This window comes from Osmerus eperlanus, chromosome 16 (genome assembly GCF_963692335.1).
Source record: "Osmerus eperlanus chromosome 16, fOsmEpe2.1, whole genome shotgun sequence".
Lineage (NCBI taxonomy): Eukaryota > Metazoa > Chordata > Actinopteri > Osmeriformes > Osmeridae > Osmerus > Osmerus eperlanus.
The window spans coordinates 8,015,029-8,036,689 of NC_085033.1; the positions used below are offsets into that span (position 1 = coordinate 8,015,029).

General features: G+C 38.6%; 1 protein-coding gene, 1 long non-coding RNA gene and 1 pseudogene across 2 annotated transcripts in view; 1 reads left to right on the forward strand and 2 right to left on the reverse strand.

Moving 5' to 3' along the window:
• The window catches only part of LOC134036232 (myosin heavy chain, fast skeletal muscle-like), a 12,850-nt gene extending 11,841 nt beyond the window's left edge, over positions 1–1,009 (reverse strand). Inside the window, exons 1-4 of the mRNA XM_062481068.1 lie at positions 791–1,009; positions 469–612; positions 194–350; positions 56–83 (exon numbers count right to left, since the gene is read on the reverse strand). Coding sequence (XP_062337052.1) covers positions 56–83; positions 194–350; positions 469–612; positions 791–997 — 536 coding nt within the window. The 5' untranslated portion in view covers positions 998–1,009. The remainder of the gene's footprint in view (positions 1–55; positions 84–193; positions 351–468; positions 613–790) is intronic.
• LOC134036238 (uncharacterized) overlaps positions 1–8,619 on the forward strand; it is an 18,662-nt gene extending 10,043 nt beyond the window's left edge. Inside the window, exon 3 of the long non-coding RNA XR_009932395.1 lies at positions 8,579–8,619. This is a non-coding gene — a long non-coding RNA (uncharacterized LOC134036238). The remainder of the gene's footprint in view (positions 1–8,578) is intronic.
• Positions 6,850–20,235, reverse strand: LOC134036234 (myosin heavy chain, fast skeletal muscle-like; annotated as a pseudogene).
• Positions 20,236–21,661: the final 1,426 nt, after the last annotated feature.

Genomic DNA, 21,661 nt, shown 5'->3' on the forward strand with positions numbered 1-21,661 from the left:
TTACATATATATAAATATATATAACATATACACACAATTAAAGTCTCAAACTTACGTGATTAGGACTGACTGGTTCTCCTTATCTGAAAATAAATTGACAAATAAATGTTATCGTAAGTGATACGAGTAGCAACTAAGAATACATCCATCCATCTATTTATGAATTCAGCCATCCATCAGTGAGCGTCCATACCAGTCAACATGAACTGATAGGCGTTGTCAGAGACGGAGAAGATGTGGGGTGGAGCCTCCATACGCTTCTTCCCTCTGTAGGCATTGACCACTTCCATGTCATACACAGGGAGCCACTTGTAGGGGTTCACCGTGGCACAGAAGAGCCCAGAGTAGGTCTGTGTGTGATGAGAGGGTAAACGGAAATATTTATGTTAGAGCTCAAGTATGGTACATTTTTGAGGGTGTAATTTGCTTCCTTAAGGTGGCTCATGTCTACATGTGTAGTTTTCTTACGTAGATCATCCATGCGGCATAACGCTCTTTGAGGTTATACAGGACAGAAGCTTCATTGAGGTAGGTCATCATGGCCATGTCCTCAATCTTGTCAAACTTAGGAGGGTTCATGTTGTAGACATCCTCCTCTTTGAAGGTTTTCACCTGTGAATTGTCAAAAACACAGGTAAAGTTTGTACAATTTCAACCTACTGTATTTCCACTGGATGGAAATAAATGTGGTAAAGATTGATTGAATAAACTGAAATTGTGGCATCATGGACAGACAACCTGTTTATTCTGTTTCATTGCAGCCCAACTAATCAAATATGTATCATCTTACCTCTTCAGTGTCAAGGATTTTCACATCACACTTCCCACCATCCCTCTTAACAACCAGTCCCTTGAGGTACAACTCCTTTTCGTCAACCACATAGCAAGCATTCTTATTATCAAATGGCTTGCTCTGGGCTTCAAGCCTCTCCCTTTCAGGCTTACGAAGGTAAATTGAAGCCTTCCCATACTGGGCCATCTCTGCATCCGTACTCATGGCCGCGGTTCACTGGTGGGGAAAAAAAAACATGACAAGAAATGTGTCCAATCTCTTCTGACAAGTGGCCAACAAATTAATACATTGTGTGAGTCCCTTATACATGGTAAATCACTGCTTTTCAAGGCTTAAAGCAGAGATAGCACTTTGTTGTCACTATAAAGGATGGTTATGAAAATTAAATGATACGCTGAGGATAATTGTAGTTCAACAATCTATTTTATTGTACTAAGCCATGAAAACTATGTTTTGCCTTTTTTAGAGTGTGCACTCATCAACTATCTCACCTGTTCTTCCCCTCCCAGATTAATTGGACTCTTGGTTGACACTGAAATATATTTGAGGGTTGTTAGTACAAACATACTAACCATTTTGACCAGATAGAGATATATTGTGCTACATACTGGACATGATTCCACTCCATCACCATTTCACCATTCACACTTATTAATAACTGTAAATGTCATTGCTCTCAACATATTCTTGTAGTTCCTGTGATTGAAGACAGTGGCTGGACTGGAAGGACCATTCTTTACGAATTCCAAGATATTAAATCTTATAGTTCAAACTTGTTTTCCCAAAAGTAAGACCACCATGCACTTATATACAGTTAATAAAACATTTATCAATGAGTATGTTATCAATAAAAAGAATGTGAAAATGAAAAGTGCAAAGACTGAGAGGAACTTACCAAAGAGTTTGAAGTTATTGGTCTATGGATGCTTATCTGTGGGTCTCCTTATATATTGTTGAAGAGTGCATAGCAAGCAGCAGCTAATTGTAGACCACTTCGTCCCAAGGAAGTTAACTGGAGGCGAGAGTCCACTGTTTGACCTTGACCCTTTCTCTCCTTCCCTCTTGCTATCTCTAGTTTCAATGATGAAAGAAAAATGTTAAGGTATTTCATTGCAGAAGTACAATGTTGGGACATAGGTGGGACAAATAATATTACTATGGTACATCCCAAAAATATTTTACCATTATAAATAAAAATACATAAAAACAATCAAACCATGATTCAAGTATAAGCACTAAATACTTGTATCCAAAAGCACCATATCCACCATCTAAAAAGTAATGGAATATTGTAAAATGTGTAAGTCATCTTTAACATTCAAAATTGTATTATTACATTACAGTTTGACACAGCTGTAAATGTAGAAGCTTAGTTATTTATACCATTAATGAAAGAGTTATCACCCAGACGTGAGATGCATACCACTGCTCTCTTGTGAAGCTGACATGGCACATGTAATTGAGCTGCCCTTCAGAGATGACTTTGTGCAGAACTTTATAATTGACGAATCCAGAAGATTAAACTGCTGTGTGAACTGACAAAAAAATACTAAATAAAACCTGACATCTATGACAAATTGAATGGTTTGGTGAGGAAAACGGTGATATAAAAGATATATTTTCAACAGTTTGTCTTTTAAAACTATTCACTATTTACATAACATCCAAACTCTTTAGCCACCATAGATTTTGTCAAATACTTTCAGAAATTTGGTACAAAAGCCTAAGAATTAAAACAGGTTCAAATCCAAATTGAAAGAATATTGAGAAAAAAACGAATACATGATTTGTACCGGATTAATACAATATTTATATATTTTATTTTGGTTGATTTGCATTTCAATATATTTGGTTTAAAATATGGATCATGTTCAGGACCCTCATGTCAGCTTCCAAACTGTCCTGTCTAGATATATTTGTGTTATTTATCCTCCTTCGTTTTTCCATTAGTTTGAAATATGTCTCATCACAACAAGACATTTTAGGTGACACATGTTACACTGCTAGAATAGCCTTGTTAAATATGCCTCAGTCTTGTTGACATCTATCTTGGCTATAAAGTTGGCTATTACTTAGGCACACCATTTTCAAGATGCCATGATTACATGGTTCACATTTACCCTGGCTGCCACCTGACAGGGTTTCAGCAGTGGACATTTTGAGGGTCTCGTCATGCCGCCAAATATTAAGGATGAGCTTTTAAAATACTAACCATCTGACAATCGCTACTGCACAACTAATTATAATTGGCTTATAATTTCATATGTAATTATTGTAATAAATGTTGACCTACTCAAACTGATATGTTTGACAACATAATTAAAAAAATATATCTTAAGACCATACTTCCTCAAATTAAATGGATGGTAAAGAGAAAGCCAAAGATACATTTCACACCAAAACAGGGTTAAACAACACTAAACTAAGAGAAACTTTACAACTAGAGGTATTGGATTGTTAAGTTCTCGTTAGTCTCTCATACATTCATCAGAATTTACTGTTGTAACGTGAGCTTATAAGAAAACATCAACCCTGAGTTATAGTCTAATTTGAGATGTGTCACATGCAATGGCAGAACTCCAGTAAAGCACGGCCACCTTGGCTTCACTTTGAAAGTTATACATGAAAGGCCAAAGCGGATATTGGCTCATCTCAGGCCAGATATTCCAGGCCAAATAGCTCACTGGTAATTCAATTATGTCATTTAGTAGTGGCATTTGAGCAGTATCAATGTCAGTAAAAAAGTAGTCTGTACTTAACTGTAATGAGGTTCGTGCTTGTGTAATAACGTTGATTGCTGAGAAGCAGCTGTTAACTGCTCATGGCAAGACTTAGAAATGTGTATAAAAAATAGATATGAAGACAGGTTTGTGAGGGGGAATCTATTTTCACACCATCTGAAAAGTGATGTTATAAATGTAGAATTTGAATATAATTTTAAATGTAAATGCAATGACAATATATTTTGGATGGTTTTGATTGTCAATTGTTATTTAGTTATAATAATAGTAATACATTGGTAACACTTTATAATAAGTCAACGCTTTTTGGCATTTACAAAGTGTTAACTAATAGTTAGTTAATCCTTTATAAAACATTTTGAAACATTAACAATACATTATTAAATAGTTAATAAGCTTATTATTAAACACTATGTTGATCATTAATAAACACTGTTAAAAATTATGTATTGTATTCATAATACAATTCATAAGGTGTTTGATAACTGCATTATCATACTTTATAGACAGCTTGTTAATATAGTTGCAAACCAGTAGTTTAAAAGGTGTTAATGGTACATGAGCTGATATAGAAAGCATTAGCAAATGGTGACCAAACCATTTACATTACCTTTATAAAGCATGAGTAAATAACTAACAACATATTTACTGTGTATTGTCTATAATTAATGTAGCCTATGCCAAGTCGAATACAGGATATACACTATGCTTTGCAGATATCTTAACAACTATTTTATAAAGACTTACTAATGATGCAACTTCTGATTAGTAATGCAAGTTATAAAGCATTTACTGTTAGTTAAGGCTTTTGCGTGACCTAATCTAAAGTGTGAACTACCTATGCCTTATTAAGCATTTATAGAAAGACTATAGGCCTATAGATGTTGTGTTTTGTTTTTTTTAGAAGAAATAGCTGTTAATTTATTTACCTGGGTAATAAAATAGTATTTTATTTCCATAAGAAGCAATACAGTAGAATTGGTATAAAAGTTGGTTACCCAAAGCTGTATTTTATTTTCCAAAAATGGCTGTAATAAACTGCAAAAGGTCAGCAAACGCTTTGTCGCCTCAATTTGTTAAAACGATTTGTTTGTAAACCCTAACAAACGTTTTAACAAATCTCTGCTTTCAAAGGCGTTTGCTGACCTGTCCAGGAGTAGCTAAACATTTGCAGGTTTCTTATATACTACAACAATACGTGGGAAGATCCCAAATCAAACACGGCGAATCTGGAGCAGACGCCATTTTGTCAGAGCAATCAGCTGCACTTGTACTGGTGACGTCACTACATCTCCAAGGCAACATATCAACAACTCTTTTGAGAACGTCTTCTGAACCAAAAAGAACAGCATATTGGTTCAATTGCAACAACAGTACGAGCGTTCTGATTGGCTAATGGGTAGTCATGCCAGCCGCGTATTAAGTCTTTATATATATCTATGCGCGTATTGACCTCATCTATGGATGAGACCGCATACTCATCTGCGGTCTGATACGTATTCTTATTGCCCTCCGCTGATGTCATCTTCAAAATGAGCGAGATCGAAGAGTTTTACTAACCAGATGACAATGAAGACATCAACAGCGACGAGGAAATTCTTAACTTTCTAAAAGAGCAGAAAAGTGTGAACACAGAGAGATAAACGACAAGCGGTAGGCAGATTGCTAGGTTTGGTTGCTCATATTTCAGATTGGTTGCTAGGTGCTAACACCTGAAACACACCGTGATAAGACTTGAGTAGAGCTGAACAAAACGACATGTTTTAAATGAAAAGAGCTAAAAAATGCCATATAATAAACAACTTACTAACCTCGACCGTTCGGTCATGCCGGGAAATATCAAACTGAGGTTTTAACGTATCGACCGCTGTCACGCTCGGCTAGTACTAGTAGCGTTAGAGTTAAGTAGTTAGTAAGACACATGCCTGTCATTACTTCAATAAAATAGTAATTTTGTGTATCACATTGTGTTGTGTCTGTTTCCTTTTGAGAAACGTATGTTCAGCCTTTGTGAATGTGAGGTTCGAGAATGGACAAGAATACCTTATTAAATAACTTATAACTTAAATAACTTAAATGTTTAATAAGGCATAGATAGTTCACACTTTAGATTAGGTCACGCAACAGCCTTAACTAACAGTTAGTAAATGCTTTATAACTTGCATTACTAATCAGAAGTTGCATCATTAGTAAGTCTTTATAAAATAGTTGTTAAGATATCTGCTAAGTATTGGTGTACATAATGTATTCGACTTGGCGTAGATTAATTAAAGACATAAGTAAATATGTTGTTAGTTATTTACTCATGCTTTGTAAAGGTAATGTAAATGGTTTGTTCACCATTTGCTAATGCTTTCTATAGCAGCTCATGTACCACTAAGACCTTTTAAACTACTGGTTTGCAACTATATTAACAAGCTGTCTATAAAGTATGATAATGCAGTTATCAAACACCTTATGAATTGTATTATGAATAACATATATAATATTTAACAGTGTTTATTAATGATCAACATAGTGTTTAATAATAAGATTATTAACTATTTAATAATGTATTGTTAATGTTTCAAAATGTTTTATAAAGAATTAACTAACTATTAGTTAACACTTAGTAAATGCCAAAAAGTGTTGACTTATTATAAAGTGTTACCAATACATTTTATTTGCAATGGGCCTTTCTTGCACACAAAGCACTACAGTACAGTAAAAAGTAAAAGTTGCAATATTACTTGCATAGTAACATTAGCTATCTAGATACCCACATGACTCATGGGTTGAATAGCCATAGTGGCTAAATGACTATTTTAAATTTAGCTAAATCATATTTCATAAAAAATAAGGAAATGTGGAAGAGAATGCACATTATGTCTGTTTAACTAGAACTAGCAAGACTGTTAAGTTAACAGTCTTAATACTGTACATACCACAGATACTGTACTAGTTAGGTAAAATAGCCTGGATTATTCTTCATCTATATGATGAAGTTGAATTATTGCATCTGTATATTTTGTATCCCTTGCAGTCACTAAAGGACCCACATATTTTACTGAAACAAACATCTTTAGACTTATCTATCAGCTATAGCACCTATAAACAGGCCACAGTAGCTCTAACAAACTCACTTTCTTATAAATACTATATTCAGTATGATGGAATAATTTTTTCAAAGGCTACAAAGGCCATGTGTTTTCAAACTTAATTTGTCTGCAGACATTTTTTATGTGCTTTTTCGACCTGTGTAAACTCATTTCTATGTACACAGTTGTGCAACCTTAGACAACATTTCCACCTCCTAAAACAAATCAACAAGCCATGTTGTTTTGTAGATTGTTCATTTTATTTTCAAAACCCCTCAAAATATCACAATGTAAACCATATTTTATGATACATAGCAATGTTTTGGCACAGTGTCTTGTTCAGGTTAGGGTCTATTCCGCTTCTTTTGCCTGATTGTAAAAAAGAAAACAGTTATTGTATTTAATTTTCATATTTGACAAATGGTGTAACAAAACATTGTAATGCATTTTCTTCTTGTCTGAACCCTTGATGTGACATCAGCAGGTTTTTACCTTTCCAGAATCACGACTCTTGGTTCTGAGCTTGTTGACCTGAGACTCAGCGATGTCAGCACGCTCCTCAGCCTCCTCCAGCTCATGCTGAACCTTCCTGAACTTGGACATGTGGGAGTTGGACTGCTCCTCCTGGGATCAATTCATAAAAAAAATATTTCTTAAAAACGTTGTAAATGTACTTGCTGCAGTGATCATTAAGACAAGAAAAATACCATTGGTAAAGCCATAGATATATACACCGAAAGTTAGGAAAGCTTTATTTTGCATAAGCAAGGGTCAAATAAGTTATTAGACTTACCGCCTCCTCAGCCTGTCTCTTGTAAGCCTTCACTTTAAGCTGCAGCTTATCCACCAGGTCCTGAAGTCTGTTTACATTCTTCTTATCCTCCTCAGTCTGAAGTAAAAAAGTAATTAATTGTTCACACAAATGCTGATGATTTTATAAAGGGTGTAATGAGTATGTTGTTACCTGGTATGTCAGCTCCTTGACTCTGCGCTCATACTTGCGGACTCCCTTGACTGCATCTACACCTCTCCTCTGTTCAGCCTCAACCTCAGTCTCCAGCTCACGCACCTGAGTGGAGATTATGAGCTCATGGTGAATCCATCACTCCCATGCAAAAACGTCCTTATTAACAGCATTATACCAGAAAAAAAGGGCGTAAACATATTTTACCTTTCTCAAGGCAACAGGGATTATTTTTACTTTTGCAAACTCACCCTGGACTCCAGTTTCTGGAGCTGCTTCTTGCCACCCTTCATGGCTAGGTTCTCTGCCTCATCCAGACGGTGCTGCAGGTCCTTGACTGTCACTTCAAGATTCTTCTTCATCCTCTCAAGGTGAGAGCTGGTGTCCTGCTCCTTCTTCAGCTCTTCTGCCATCATGGCAGCCTGCAACAACAGAATACCGCTTGGTTGAACTGAGGAACTGTATGTACACATAGTATATTGTACCAGGTTACATGAACAAAAATAATTTCACAGTACAGCATTATATCATCTAGACCGTGTACGAGTGGTATGACCCATCAAATTGTTATAAAACCTTGTGAGAACTGCAGCGTATAAATCAGAACCATCTAACAAGTTTCTGCATTCTACTTATATGGATCAGTGGGGGTCGACACTAGAATTGTGGACACATAAGTTATGAAGCACTAGGACATGGATACAGGGTGGAAGGTATGCTACCATAGGGGTAGTCTACTGTATGGTAGCTGTATGGTGGTTCCATATTTCTTTGATATGGCCTTGATGATGGTGTAAGTAAAGTAGTGACTGATAGTGACTGTACTGTGATACTTAGTTAGCCAGACTCACATCAGTGATGGCCTTCTTGGCCTTGTCCTCAGCATTTCTGGCCTCCTGGACAATGTCGTCCACCTCTCCCTGCACCTGAACCAGGTCAGTCTCAAGCTTCTTCTTGGTGTTCAACAGGCTGGTGTTCTGGAAGAGAGTACACATGGATATAGGAAAAATTAAGCCCTTGCTGTGAAAGTTATTTAACTTTGTGTCTATATGTGTGGCTCTTGTCCACACCTGGGAATGCAGCAGTCCCACTCTCTCGCTGGCGTCCACCAGCTCCTGCTCAGCCACTTTGCGGCCTCTCTCTGTCTGCTCCAGACCCACTCTCAGCTCCTCAATCTCAGCCACCATCAGACCGTTTCTACGTTCCACCATGGCAGCCTGTTCCTTCATGTCCTCTGCGGCCCTGAGGGCATCATCCAGGTGCAACTGGGCATCCTAGAGAACAAACAAAGTGGTTAGGATAAATGCAGTGTAGGAGCTTAGCATTGGTGTTTATTTCAGTTATGTAAGTAAGAGAATATATCAATGTTATATCAATGAATATATAATATGTTATTGAACTGAAAAATAGATCACAGTACCTTGAGCTGTGCCTGAACATTCCTCAGCTGCTTCTGGGACTCAGCAGCCTGGCGGTTAGCATGGCTCAGCTGGATCTCCATCTCATTCAGGTCTCCCTCCATCTTCTTCTTTATTCTCAGAGCATCATTCCTGCTGCGGACCTCAGAGTCCAGGGTGCTCTGCATGGAGTCAGCCACCCTCTGGCTGTTCCTCTTGATCTGCTCCATCTCCTCATCCTTCTCTGCCAGCTTTCTGTCCACCTCACCCTTGATCTGGTTCAGCTCCAGCTGCACACGCAGAATCTTGGATTCCTCGTGCTCCAGAGTTCCCTGAATAAATGAAAGTTTTTGAAAATGTAATTGTTAGTTGTGGTAATGATGTTTATCATTTCCACTTAATTCTAGAAATTGTGGATAGTTTGTACCTCAGCCTCCTCCAGAGCCGTCTGGATCTCAGACTTCTCTGTCTCCACTGTCTTCCTGGCCTTCTCCAGCTCATGGATGCTCTTGCCAGTCTCTCCAATCTGCTCGGTCAGGTCAGAGATCTCCTCTGTGATTTGAAACAGAAGCTTGTTCAATTAGCAAGCTTAGTCTGCTGGATCCAACACGAGGTCAACAGGAAACTGTTTTCCCCCAGTTGATGGTTCTGTAAATCAACTAATCCACAGTATAATGAGATGGTGAAATAATTATAATTCTCTCTCTTTTCAATAATACAAAAGCACCACACACTACATTTATCTCACGTTGCAAGTTCTTGTTTTCTCTCTTCAGAGTCTCCAGCTGGTCAAGAGCCTCCTCATAAGAGTTCTTCATCTTGAAGAGCTCTGTGCTGAGAGAACGAGCCTCCTTCTGAGCTCCCTCCAGCTCAGCCTGGCCCTCCTCAAACTTCTGCTTCCACTCTGCAAGAACCTAGGAGGAAGCACACACCAAAGCAGCCTTTAACAATTAATGTCAACATGTAAACAATGTGTTAGGTTCAAAGCACAAAAGCAGGGCATGAGCAAAACAATAGTTCTTAAGCTCCAATTGCTGATTTTGGTTACATCAAAACCTAGAACTGGCACTATATTTTTCACCTTGTCAAAGTTCCTCTGCTTCTTATCCAGGTTGGCAGCCAGGGCATTGGCTCTCTCAACATCAATCATGAGGTCTTCCACCTCTCCCTGCAGCCTCTGCTTGGTCTTCTCCAGAGAGGCACACTTGGAGTTGGTGGCCTCAATGGTCTCCTCAGCTTCCTGGAGACGCTGAGCCAGCTTCTTCCTGTTGACACAAAAATGATCGCAATGGTGTTCTGTCCTGAGAGCAAACTTGGAGTGGTTGACAGTAACTTTATCTTTAACTATCAATGTTCTATATTGCTAGCTTTAAGAAGACTATTAAATGTTTTGGACTTACTTGGCCTCCTCCAGCTCCTCTGTCCTCTGGATGGCATCAGTTTCATACTTGGTCCTCCACTGAGCCACCTCAGAGTTAGCCTTGGACATGCCACGTTGCAGCTCTGCCTTGGCCTCCTGCTCCTCCTCAAACTGCTCCCTCAGCAGATCACAGTCGTGGCGGGCAGATTGGACACCATGGGCAAGGGCATTCTTTGCCTGAGAGGAAAAATAATAGGAGATGTGGGTGATGTAGTAAGCGACCAAAAAATAGTATTCGCAAACCACTGTACTGTAAAACTGTCATAGTTGGTCAACATAGGGATTCTTTAGTTGTTTTACCTTGACCTCCTCCTCAACATGCCTCTTGAGCTCCTCAATCTGCTGGGTGTAGGCCTGCTTGCCTCTGGTCAACTGGGACACCAGGGCTTCCTTCTCCTCCAGCTGGCGACCAAACTCACCTGTGGGGATTTAACGAAAGCTGAGTTTTCTTAAGAGTGTCCCAACAACTTAGTACCAAACTCCCCTGTGGGGAATTAAGGAAGCTCTTCCTTAGGTCTGTTTCTTTATTATACTTGTTTTGGTTATTTTCAATATACCCCTTATGGAACATATTTCTGCATGTAGGCCTTTGAACTGATCAAATATGTTGCATATTTTTTTTTTACCGTTCTCAGTAAGGAGTCTGGCTCTCTGTCCACTGATGTCATTGACCTGGCGCACATTCTCATCGTTCTTGGTCTTGATCTCACTGAGCTGGTCCTCAAGGGTACGGCATATCTTCTCCAGATTTCCCTGTGGAACAAACATCATGTTTCAATCACATAGATACTCTAGGGTTGTTTCTTTATACTGTTAAATGTAACACAATGTGCCAAATTGAAGTTGTGAAATCCTTAAATTGTTAACATTTTGTAAATATTATAACAACAAATAGTATAACATTTTTATAAAATTACAAAACGTGCATTTAAGAGGGAATTTAGAATCAGTAAAAGGTGAACATAAAACGGCTTTCCACAAACCTCTGTAACCCACTCTATAACCCATCCTTTGCTTTCTTGGTTACATTTTTACCTTAATTCTATCTTTCTGTTTTGGTTTATTTGTATCACTGACCTTAGCCTTAGCTACTGCCTCCATGTTGGAGGAAAGGTCATCAATCTCCATTTTGTATTCACTCTTCTCTTTCTCCAGCTTCTGTTTGACGCGCTGCAGGTTGTCGATCTGCTCTCCCAGCTCTGCCACACTGTCAGCCTGCTTCTTCCTCAGGGCTGAGGCTGTGGACTCATGCTGCAGGGTGGACTCCTCCAGGTCACGTCTCAGCTTCTGGAACTCAGCCTCTCGCTTCTTGCTCATCTCAATCTGAGCAGCTGTGGCGCCTCCAGCCTCCTCCAGCCTCTCACTGATCTCCTCAAGTTCCCTGGACAGATCGGCCCTCTGCTTCTCCACCTTGGCCCTGGCAGCACGCTCAGCCTCAATCTCCTCTTCCAGCTCCTCAATACGAGCCTACAGTAGATATAAAATATTTAGCGTCAAAGTCTCAAAATTCTGGCCCACATTCGAGAGGAAATAGACTTAATAGACATGGTGGATTTTAAACACAAGCTATTATAATAGCATCCAGCCAAACCAGGAATTATTACTTGTCTGGGGTTTATTAACTACACCGTACCTGGAGCTCCTTGATCTTCTTCTGCAGCTGGGCACCCAGAGACTGCTCATCCTCAATCTTGCTGAGGAGCTGGCTGGTCTCAAAGTCCTTCCTTTAGTGCACACATTAATCCATGTCAGGCTTGGGTTTTGTGTCATTGAGTGGAGATTAAATTGTAAAGCACATCCATAATTTTTCTGTTAAGTATTTCAAAACAAAAGCCTTGTTGTCCTTAATGATTAAGATATTCAATTGAATAATCTGATTAGCATAATTAGACACAAATCTCAGTTTCAGGTCTTTATTATTGCATTACTCCAAGGAGAGTACCGGTACTATGTAATAAATGTGAAATGCATGACCTAATGCATGAACCCCGACGGGGTTGAACATTTGACATCAAAATTATTATGTTGAAGTGGAAATTCAATTCTAATAATTGCAGGAGTAAATGAAATCAATATAATGTCAATAATGTCTCTAATAATTATACAATACTTACTTAAAAAGTGTTTATTACATATATCTATATCTATACTGTATAGTGTATCAGAACACTTACTTCTTGATCTTTTCATCGGACTGCTGCTTGTCGTTTTCCAGGTCCATGATGGACTCCTGGGCCAGTTTCAGGTCTCCCTCCAGCTTTCTCTTGCCTCTCTCAAGGTCCATACGGAGCTTCTTCTCTTGCTCCAGAGAACCTTCAAGCTGGAGGACAACACACATTTATCATACTTAAGCTTTGATGTTAACAGCTATTTATTCAGAACACATAATATTAGTCAGTTGTCTTTCTGAATCCCTAAAACCAATTTATTATATGATATTTAATTAAATACCCATAGAGGCAAAGTTGGATAAAACCCCCAAATGTGCACGAAAACATAACTTTACTCACATCATCAACTTGCTGTTCCAGCTTGGTCTTGGCCTTGGTCAGAGTGTTGACTTTGTCCTCCTCTGCCTGCAGGTCATCCAGTGTCTGCTGGTGGGCCTCTTGCAGGGCTTTCTTCTCCTTTGTCAGCTTGGCAACACTCTCATCTTGAGATGCCATCTCTTCAGTCAGGTTTTTAACCTGGACAAGACAAAGTTAGTCTAAGTTAAAACTATTGTTTTGTGTTTTTGAACAAGCTACTGCTTGGATATTTGTGAGATGTTGATACCTTGTTCTCTGTGGCATGCTTCTCCTTCTCCACTTTGGCCAGGGTAAGCTCCAGATCATCAATGTCCTTCTTCAGTTCAGAGCACTCATCCTCCAGCTTCCTCTTCTTGGCTGTCAGCTCAGCATTAATCTCCTCTTCATCCTCCAGTCTTTCTGTTGTCTCTTTGAGTTTGGCCTCCAGCTGGATCTTGCTCTTGATCAGACCCTCACATCTCTCCTCAGCGTCATTCAGACCTTCTGCTTCCTGAGAATAACAGAGGTTAATTTGTCTTTAATTTAGTGTGCGTGTGCGTGTGTGTGTGTGTGTGCCTCACTCACAGATGCAACTTGGAGAGCCAAGTCATTCTTCTCCTGCAGGAGGGACACCATCTTCTCCTCCAGCTCCTTCTTGCGAGCTTCAGCCTTTACAAGAGCAACTTTACATTTCTCATAGTCCTCTTTCATGTTGGCCAGCTCCTTCTCTGTCTCAGCACTTTGCAGAAGAGGCTTGATCTTGTAGTAGACCTTCATCCATGGCCAGTGTTTCACATTCATGAATGAGCGGATGTTGTACTGGATGGTGTAGACAGACTCTCTGATAATAAGAGATAGACACAGTAATTTTTTTGCTTGATACAAATTATGCAATGTGAAGTCATTACCCTAACCTTAACCCATTACTACATGTAGAGTCTATCATTCCATCAAGCCCAAGTTAGCCATCTTTTCAAAATTACAAGTTTACATCATTATTCTAACAATAGCTTCAACGTAGGACAAAATATATCTTGAATCCATATTTTTCATTTTATCATCTCCATCTCACCTCCTCTCCGTCATCTTGGTATACTCCTTTCTCATCAGGTATCCACGGGCAAGAGCTTGTGTCATGGTTACCAGAGTAGCAAGCTTCTCATCTCTCATCTCCTCAAGGACACCAAGAAGACCAGCTTTGAAGAACACCTGAGACACAGGTATAATACAAAACTTAAATAAACAACATAAACACTTCTGGTGTTAACATATTGCTATCTAAGTAGATAACAAAGGTTATGTATGATGTTCGGATCAAATAACTGCCAATGAAATGACTTGCTGAGGATTTAAAAAACTGTGTATTTCTCACAAGTATTATTACAGTAAGATTGTTGGATTGCTCTCGATTCCATTTTGAATGTCTACCAGTTAAATGAGATATTGAATAACCTCTGTAAGTCACAAACATGAGTTGCCAGTATCCCATCATCAAAATTTACCTTGGTGTGTCCAAACTTGTACTCATCATGGTTCACATCAATTGACCCAAGCAGCTTCTCAGAAGCCTTCTTGTTATCCATGAACTGGCCTTCGGGGATGACACTGGCATTCAATACCTTGTATCTGTAAAGATAGAAAATGTATTTCTCAACATGTCTGCTTATTTACAGAAACTACATCGCAAATGTATGTTTATTATTACCTCTGCTTGAAGTCAGCATAGATGATTCTGCTGGGGAAGCCCTTTGTGCAGATCCTAATACCCTCCAGCACACCATTACACCTCAGCTGGTGGATAACCAGGAAGTTCTCCATCAGACCTGGATGTAACCATTTAGGGTCAGCATTTTACTTTGTGGATTTTAATTGTAGAAAGAATAATCAAATACATGTTTAATCACTTTATGTTTAAAGTAATAATGACTTAAGAAAAATAATATGTAAAACAATATTTTACCTGGAGTCTTTGACTCATTGGGGATCAGACAACGCACAAAATGAGGGTGGGTGCTCCTCAAGTTGGTCATCAGCTTTCCCAAGTTCTCCTGTCAGGTTGTTATGAAGCATTGTTACACTCAGATATTATTCATAATAAAGCTAAAATGCTCACTAATATTAAAGTACAATCACAGCATTAAACTATCCCAAATCATATAAAAAAGAAACCTCACTCACTCTAAACTGAGAGGACACAGTCTGCATGGAACCTCCCTTCTTCTTGCCTCCTTTCTTTGTGGTATCTGTTAAAGGAGTGGCAGGAATTAGACAGCATTATAAATTAAATGTCTTGTTGCTTGAACGATACTGTTAATTCATTAACAAATCATGTTAATATGTTCAATGTATAAACCTGTGTTTGTAATCTAATTCAACCATACTAACCCTCAGGTGGAGCAGCAACATAGAGCGTGGCCAACAGTTTGGTTGAGGACTTTCCATACAGCAGAAGCACAGAGTCGTTCAGGGGATCCTTGTTCTTGTCCAGCCAGCCTGTGACATTGTAGTCCACTGTACCAGCATAGTGGACCAGGGAGAAGTGGGCCTCGGCCTTGCCCTTTGCTGGTTTAGGCTTCTCAAATGCTATGTTCTTTCCAAGATGCTGGTCATACAGCTTGTTCTTGAAGGAAGAATCTGAAGCCTTGGGGAACATGCACTCCTCTTCAAGGATGGAGAAAATGCCCATTGGCTGTGTAGAAATATACTTTGATCAGTCAAATATACTGTGTATAAGAGTGAGCTGAAACGGCATAATTGAATAAGACATATAACAAGCATTGTGATATGATAAGAACATGTCAGTTTATATATACTGTATATACATGTATGAATAACCTTGTATCCTTGCCATGTATGAAACATCCACAGACACCTCACCTTCTCAATAAGCTCAATGCAGGCAGCCAAGTCCATGCCAAAGTCAATGAAAGCCCAGACAATGCCCTCCTTCTTGTACTCCTCTTGCTCCAGGACGAACATGGTGTGGTTGAAAAACTGTTGCAGTTTCTCATTGGTGAAGTTGATGCACAGCTGCTCCATGCTGTTGTACTGTAGATTTACAAAGTTTGGCAGAACTTTATTGAGCAATCCCACCATACCGTATGTATTTTTTATTTTATCTGCACAATTTTTATTCCTATAAATCAAATCTTTGAAATAGAGTAGATACTATCTGTATAGTTTAATGACACACAAAATAAACCACTTTTGAATGTATTTCTAATAATTGTTCAATTATTGCCATAATGATCTCAAACTCACATCAAAGATCTCAAAACCAGCAATGTCAAGCACACCGATGTAGAAGTTCCTTGGCTGCTTGGTGTCCAACATCTGGTTGATGCGGACGACCATCCACAAGAACATCCTCTCATAGATGGACTTGGCCAGAGCACTCACTGAATTGGTTACCTGTGTAAGAATGTTGGTTCCACTTAAACATTGATTACAATTTATGAATATTTTTTTACCTGTAATAATTGATAAACACTGCTAAAATTAATAATACAATCAAGCTTTATTTCGAACAGCAGTTAAAAAATAGCTCTGATGCTTTTTAAAGCCTTACCTGAGGCACTGTCTGACCCTTGGTCACATACTCATTGCCGACCTTCACTCTGGGGTAGCACAGGGCTTTCAGCATTTCAGCTGAGTTCAGACCCAGAAGGTAACCGATTTTATCAGCCACTGTGGAGAGAAAGGAACAATGAGCATCAGAGTGCAATGTTTATCACAGGAAGATAATTCTATGAATGCTCTTTAGAACATTGATACAAATAATTTGGCTTACCATCTGTGCCATCTGGCTCAGCCTGCTCCTCACGCTGCTTCTGCTTGAAGTGCATGTTGCCGTGGTGCATGACGGCACCGGTAAACTTGTAGATGCTCATCTTCTCTTCAGCGGTGAAGCCCAAGACGTCAATAGCATCCTGGATGGGGAAAGAAAGTTTACAATGAACCACCAATACATCATGATTTTCAAGTTGAACCCTTTTAGTGACTTACATCTGTGGCATCAAGCTCGACTGTGTCATCAATACTGGCCACAGTGATCTGACCCTGGCTGATCATGGGGTAGTCGTAGGGGTTGGTGGTGATAAGCGACATTTCTGTGGAGACAAAACTTAAATGATTATCACCCAAGGCATGTGTACATTTTATGTAAAAGGCAGAACCCTCAATGAGTGGACAAAGTAGTTAATGCCATTCAGAATCCCTGCAGTGCCTCACCAACAAGCTCAGGTTTGTGGTTGGTCATCATCTGGTAGAAGATGTGGTAGCCTCTCTCATCAGGCAGCTGGAAACTCACTCTGGACTTCTCCAGCAGGTCTTTGAGAGACATGGTTGAAATGATAGAGAAAAATGAGAACAATTTGAATCTCAAGTGAATGGACACCAACATGTATTTAAAGGATCAACTGGGAAATAATCCAAACCAACTTACAGGTCTCAATATCAGCACTTGCCAGTTTTCCATTCATGTGGAAGTGAATCCTAATGAATTTACCCTGAAAGAGTGCATAGAGAGGGCTTTTTCAACTGTCCTATTGATTTCTAGGTTAATGTAAAATGTGAAAATAAATATTTTCCCTCCAAACTTACAAAGCGGGATGAGTTGTCATTCCTCACTGTCTTGGCATTACCGTAGGACTCCAGTAGAGGGTTAGCTGCAATGATCTGATCCTCAAGGGAACCCTGAAGGGAGACGAACCAGTTGGTCATTTAGACTTATCACCAATATTCCAAAATAATTCTCTTGTCACTTCATCTTTAATTATTCACTCCTGGAACGCTTCCCCTAGACTAGGTCTAACCCTGTTTCTATATTATCATTGAACACCTTTAATTTAATATGTTTGCTCAGAGTTAACACAGTAGCCTACTTCCCACTTAAAGTGCAAATGTCACAAATCCTTAACCTCTTAAATTGCTATATAAGTAACATACTATAACAGTGTTCTCTCACATATATATTATTCATAATTATTATTTTTGCCCCCCTAAGGATCCCTAAATATTTGGACTACATAGACAACGTTTGTGTCAAAATGTCTTGGTCACGATTGCGTTGCTTCTATTGGGATTTACGTTCCGTTGCACGCTTTAGGTTTGAATTACATTTTTGTGGCAAAAAGTGCCTTGTGTCAACGAAGGGAACTCAGTGCTAGCCTACGTCACAACGTCAGCACACGTTAGCAACGACGCATGGATACAACGTGCATAGATGTATCGTATGGTGTCGTGGTGTACTAGCAGCACAAGCAAATCAAGACTTGCATGTACAGTAAGAAGTGTCACATTAAATAATGTATTTAAACTCGCTGAATGCTTGAAAACATCTCTAGATGGGAAAAACTTAAGGGGACGGAGCCATCTGCAACCGACGCAAGCAAGCACACCCTACAATTTCCCCAGAAAATGTACTCTCTCTAGTTAATGATATGCTGTATGTAAAACTACGACAGTACTGCTGTCAAGAATGACAACATATTTTGAAGATATAAACTATATTTTAACTACCGTATACGAATGGATTATGTTTGTTTTAAAATGTGGGGGGACAGATTTTTTTTATAAATGATGATGCAGCCAGTGACTATAATTTTCTTAATAAAAAATGGGAGGATATATTTACAGTTTTCATGTAAAATTAAACATATGCCCTTGAACTGTACCTTGAAAATACTTTTTTTGGGGGCTGAAAACAATCATGGGTCAACAATTGATGGCATGCACTTTATATGGCGTATATAAGGTCATACCTGCATTTTGCCGGGTATTACTTCCTTCTTCCCTCCAGAAACAGCAATTGTGGCAAAGTACTGGATGACACGTTTGGTGTTTACAGTCTTTCCAGCACCGGATTCTCCACTAGTTTATTAGATGATAAAAATAGAATTTAGTGTGCATGAACAAAAAAAAGTATTGTCAAGCTTCTTAAGTCATTAATCACAACCTTTTTCATATTTATATACATATAAGTATATATATATATATAGTATATACATAAAATATACACTCAGTTAAAGTCTTAAACTTACGTGATTAGGACTGACTGGTTCTCCTTATCTGAAAGTCAATTGACAAATAAATGTATCAGAATTGATACAGGTAGCAACTAAGAATCCATCCATCTATATTTGAATTCAGCCATCCATCAGTAGAGTCCATACCAGTCAACATGAACTGATAGGCGTTGTCAGAGACGGAGAAGATGTGGGGTGGAGCCTCCATGCGCTTCTTCCCTCTGTAGGCGTTGACCACATCCATGTCATACACAGGGAGCCACTTGTAGGGGTTCACCGTGGCACAGAAGAGCCCAGAGTAGGTCTGCATATGAGCAGAGAGTAAAGGGAAATATTGCTATCAGAGTTCAAGTATACATTTTCTGAGGGTGTCATTTGCTTCCTTAAGGTGGCTCATGTCTACATGTGTAGTTTTCTTACGTAGATCATCCATGCGGCATAACGCTCTTTGAGGTTATACAGGACAGTAGCTTCACTGAGGTAGGTCATCATGGCCATGTCCTCAATTTAATCATATTTAGGAGGGTTCATCTGCAAGACTTCCTCTTCTTTGAAGGTTTTAACCTGAAAAATTATGTCAATTACATGCATGAAGCCTACTCTAATTGAACAATGTATACATTTTTCAAGTGAATTTCAATCATATTTCATCGTTTTTGTATGTTTTTAAACAGCTTAAATGTGTCAGTAACTGTGGCTGCAAAATATAGATGTACAGAAACAAGTCCACCAAATTGTTTTTTCATTCCGTGCTAAGTATCCTCTTACCTCCTCAGTGATAAGGACTTTCACATCACACTTCCCGCCATCCCTCTTAACAACCAGACCCTTGAGGTACAACTCCTTGACATCAGGCACATAGCAGGCATTCTTAGAATCAAATGGTGCAGCCTGGGCCTCAATCCTCTCCCTCTCAGGTTTACGAAGGTAAATGGCGGCCGCGCCATACTGGGCCATCTCCGCGTCCGTACTCATGGTGGCGGCTTACTGGGGGAAAAATATATCACTGTTACAAAATCTATTCCTTTTTTTTTTAAATGATGTCCCCTTTCTCATTAATTTATAATTATCCTGTGGGGCTGAAAGTTTAAATGATGAATGCATTTACTGTATATTACTGTAAAGTAAGTAGGCCTCAGAAGCCTGCAAAAGGTGTAGAATAAATCTAAAAATATAATAATTCATTTTATACAATTACAGTAGTAGATATACTGATGGTGCTTTGGCTTTGAGCAGTATACATGTATGTAACATCAAACTATGTCTCACCTGTTTTTCCCCTCCCAGATGAAATTGACTCTTAGTTGGTGCTGTAAAATAAGTTTGTTTAGAGTTTTTTGAGAAATGTATCCATAAATAACACAACCAGAACATATACAACACTTACATGTCATTGCTATACCTCCCATCACATTTGAGTGTTACATAGTAGGGATGCACTTATAAGAAAATTATTGGTCAACACCGTAAGCCAATATTCCTATATTAAAATTGGCTGATGCCGATATTTTGACTTTAATGTACATTTCTACAAAGTCAGAACTTTTATAAAATATGTCCTTATGACGAGGCTTTTCATTTCTGCTCATTTTAATTCAGGTTAATTTTAAATTACTGTTTCATATAATTGATTAAGAAAAAATGTATACCCCATTCAGACATAGGACAAAAGACCACATATGGTATACACATTTGATGGACACATTGAAACGCGAATGAAGAAAAAAAACGTAGCCTATTGTAGAAATATGATAAGCATGGTGCCTTTTCAAACATCACAATTGGTCACAAGTAATCGGCCATTTTTAGGTAGTCAGCAGATATTTATTTTTTTATTGGGGGGGCCAATACCTATTGGTAATGGAAAAGGAATCGGTGCATCCCTGCTACACAACAAACATGATTTACTGTAAATGCAATATGTCGTTCAAGAACAAGAACATACTTTTCAACATCCAATATCTTATAGTAAACAAAAGTTTGTCATCCCAAAATAGTATTTCAGTTATGGGACAAAACATATTGCATCACATTGTATGTCTTTACATTCAAAACTCAACCTTACATGTTTGTCCATAATAGTTGACTAATTTTTCTTGTATATGGGCAAGGCAAACTTACTTACCATGTAATAAGCACAAAGTGTTATGAGTTTTATCCATGTGCCTGAGCTCAATAAAAAGGATGTGAAAATAACAAGTATCTTACCCCACAGGTGGAAGTTGTCTGTCCGTGGATGCTGCTCTGTGGGACTCCTTATATCTAGTGGAGAGTGATTAGCAAGCAGGAGCTAATTGTGGACTACTCTCCTAAAGGAAATGAATTAGAGACGAGTCTAGAGTCTGACTTTCACCCCATCCCTCCCTCTCCCTCCTCTCTATGTCTCTTTTGCATGATACAGGACATTTCTGGATTTATTCCACATTGCTTTCCGTTTTCTTCTTTTTTTAATAATGTATAAAAAGGCCTAAGTTGGATTTTTATTAAGTGCAGTACACATTAAAGGTTGTAATGAGTACAGTACTAGATCTAACAGGATTTAAGGCAATCCATTTTATTTTTTATTTTTGCTTGCAGTTTGCACAACTTTTGACCAATTTGCTAAACTTGTGTGAAAATGAAAACCGTGTTTCATTCTATATCTTTTGAATAGGTTCGCCAGAAAAGGAAAACACTTTTACTGAACATTGGATGTATTATTTCAAATCCAACATGAAGAGAATAGAGATAAAATAT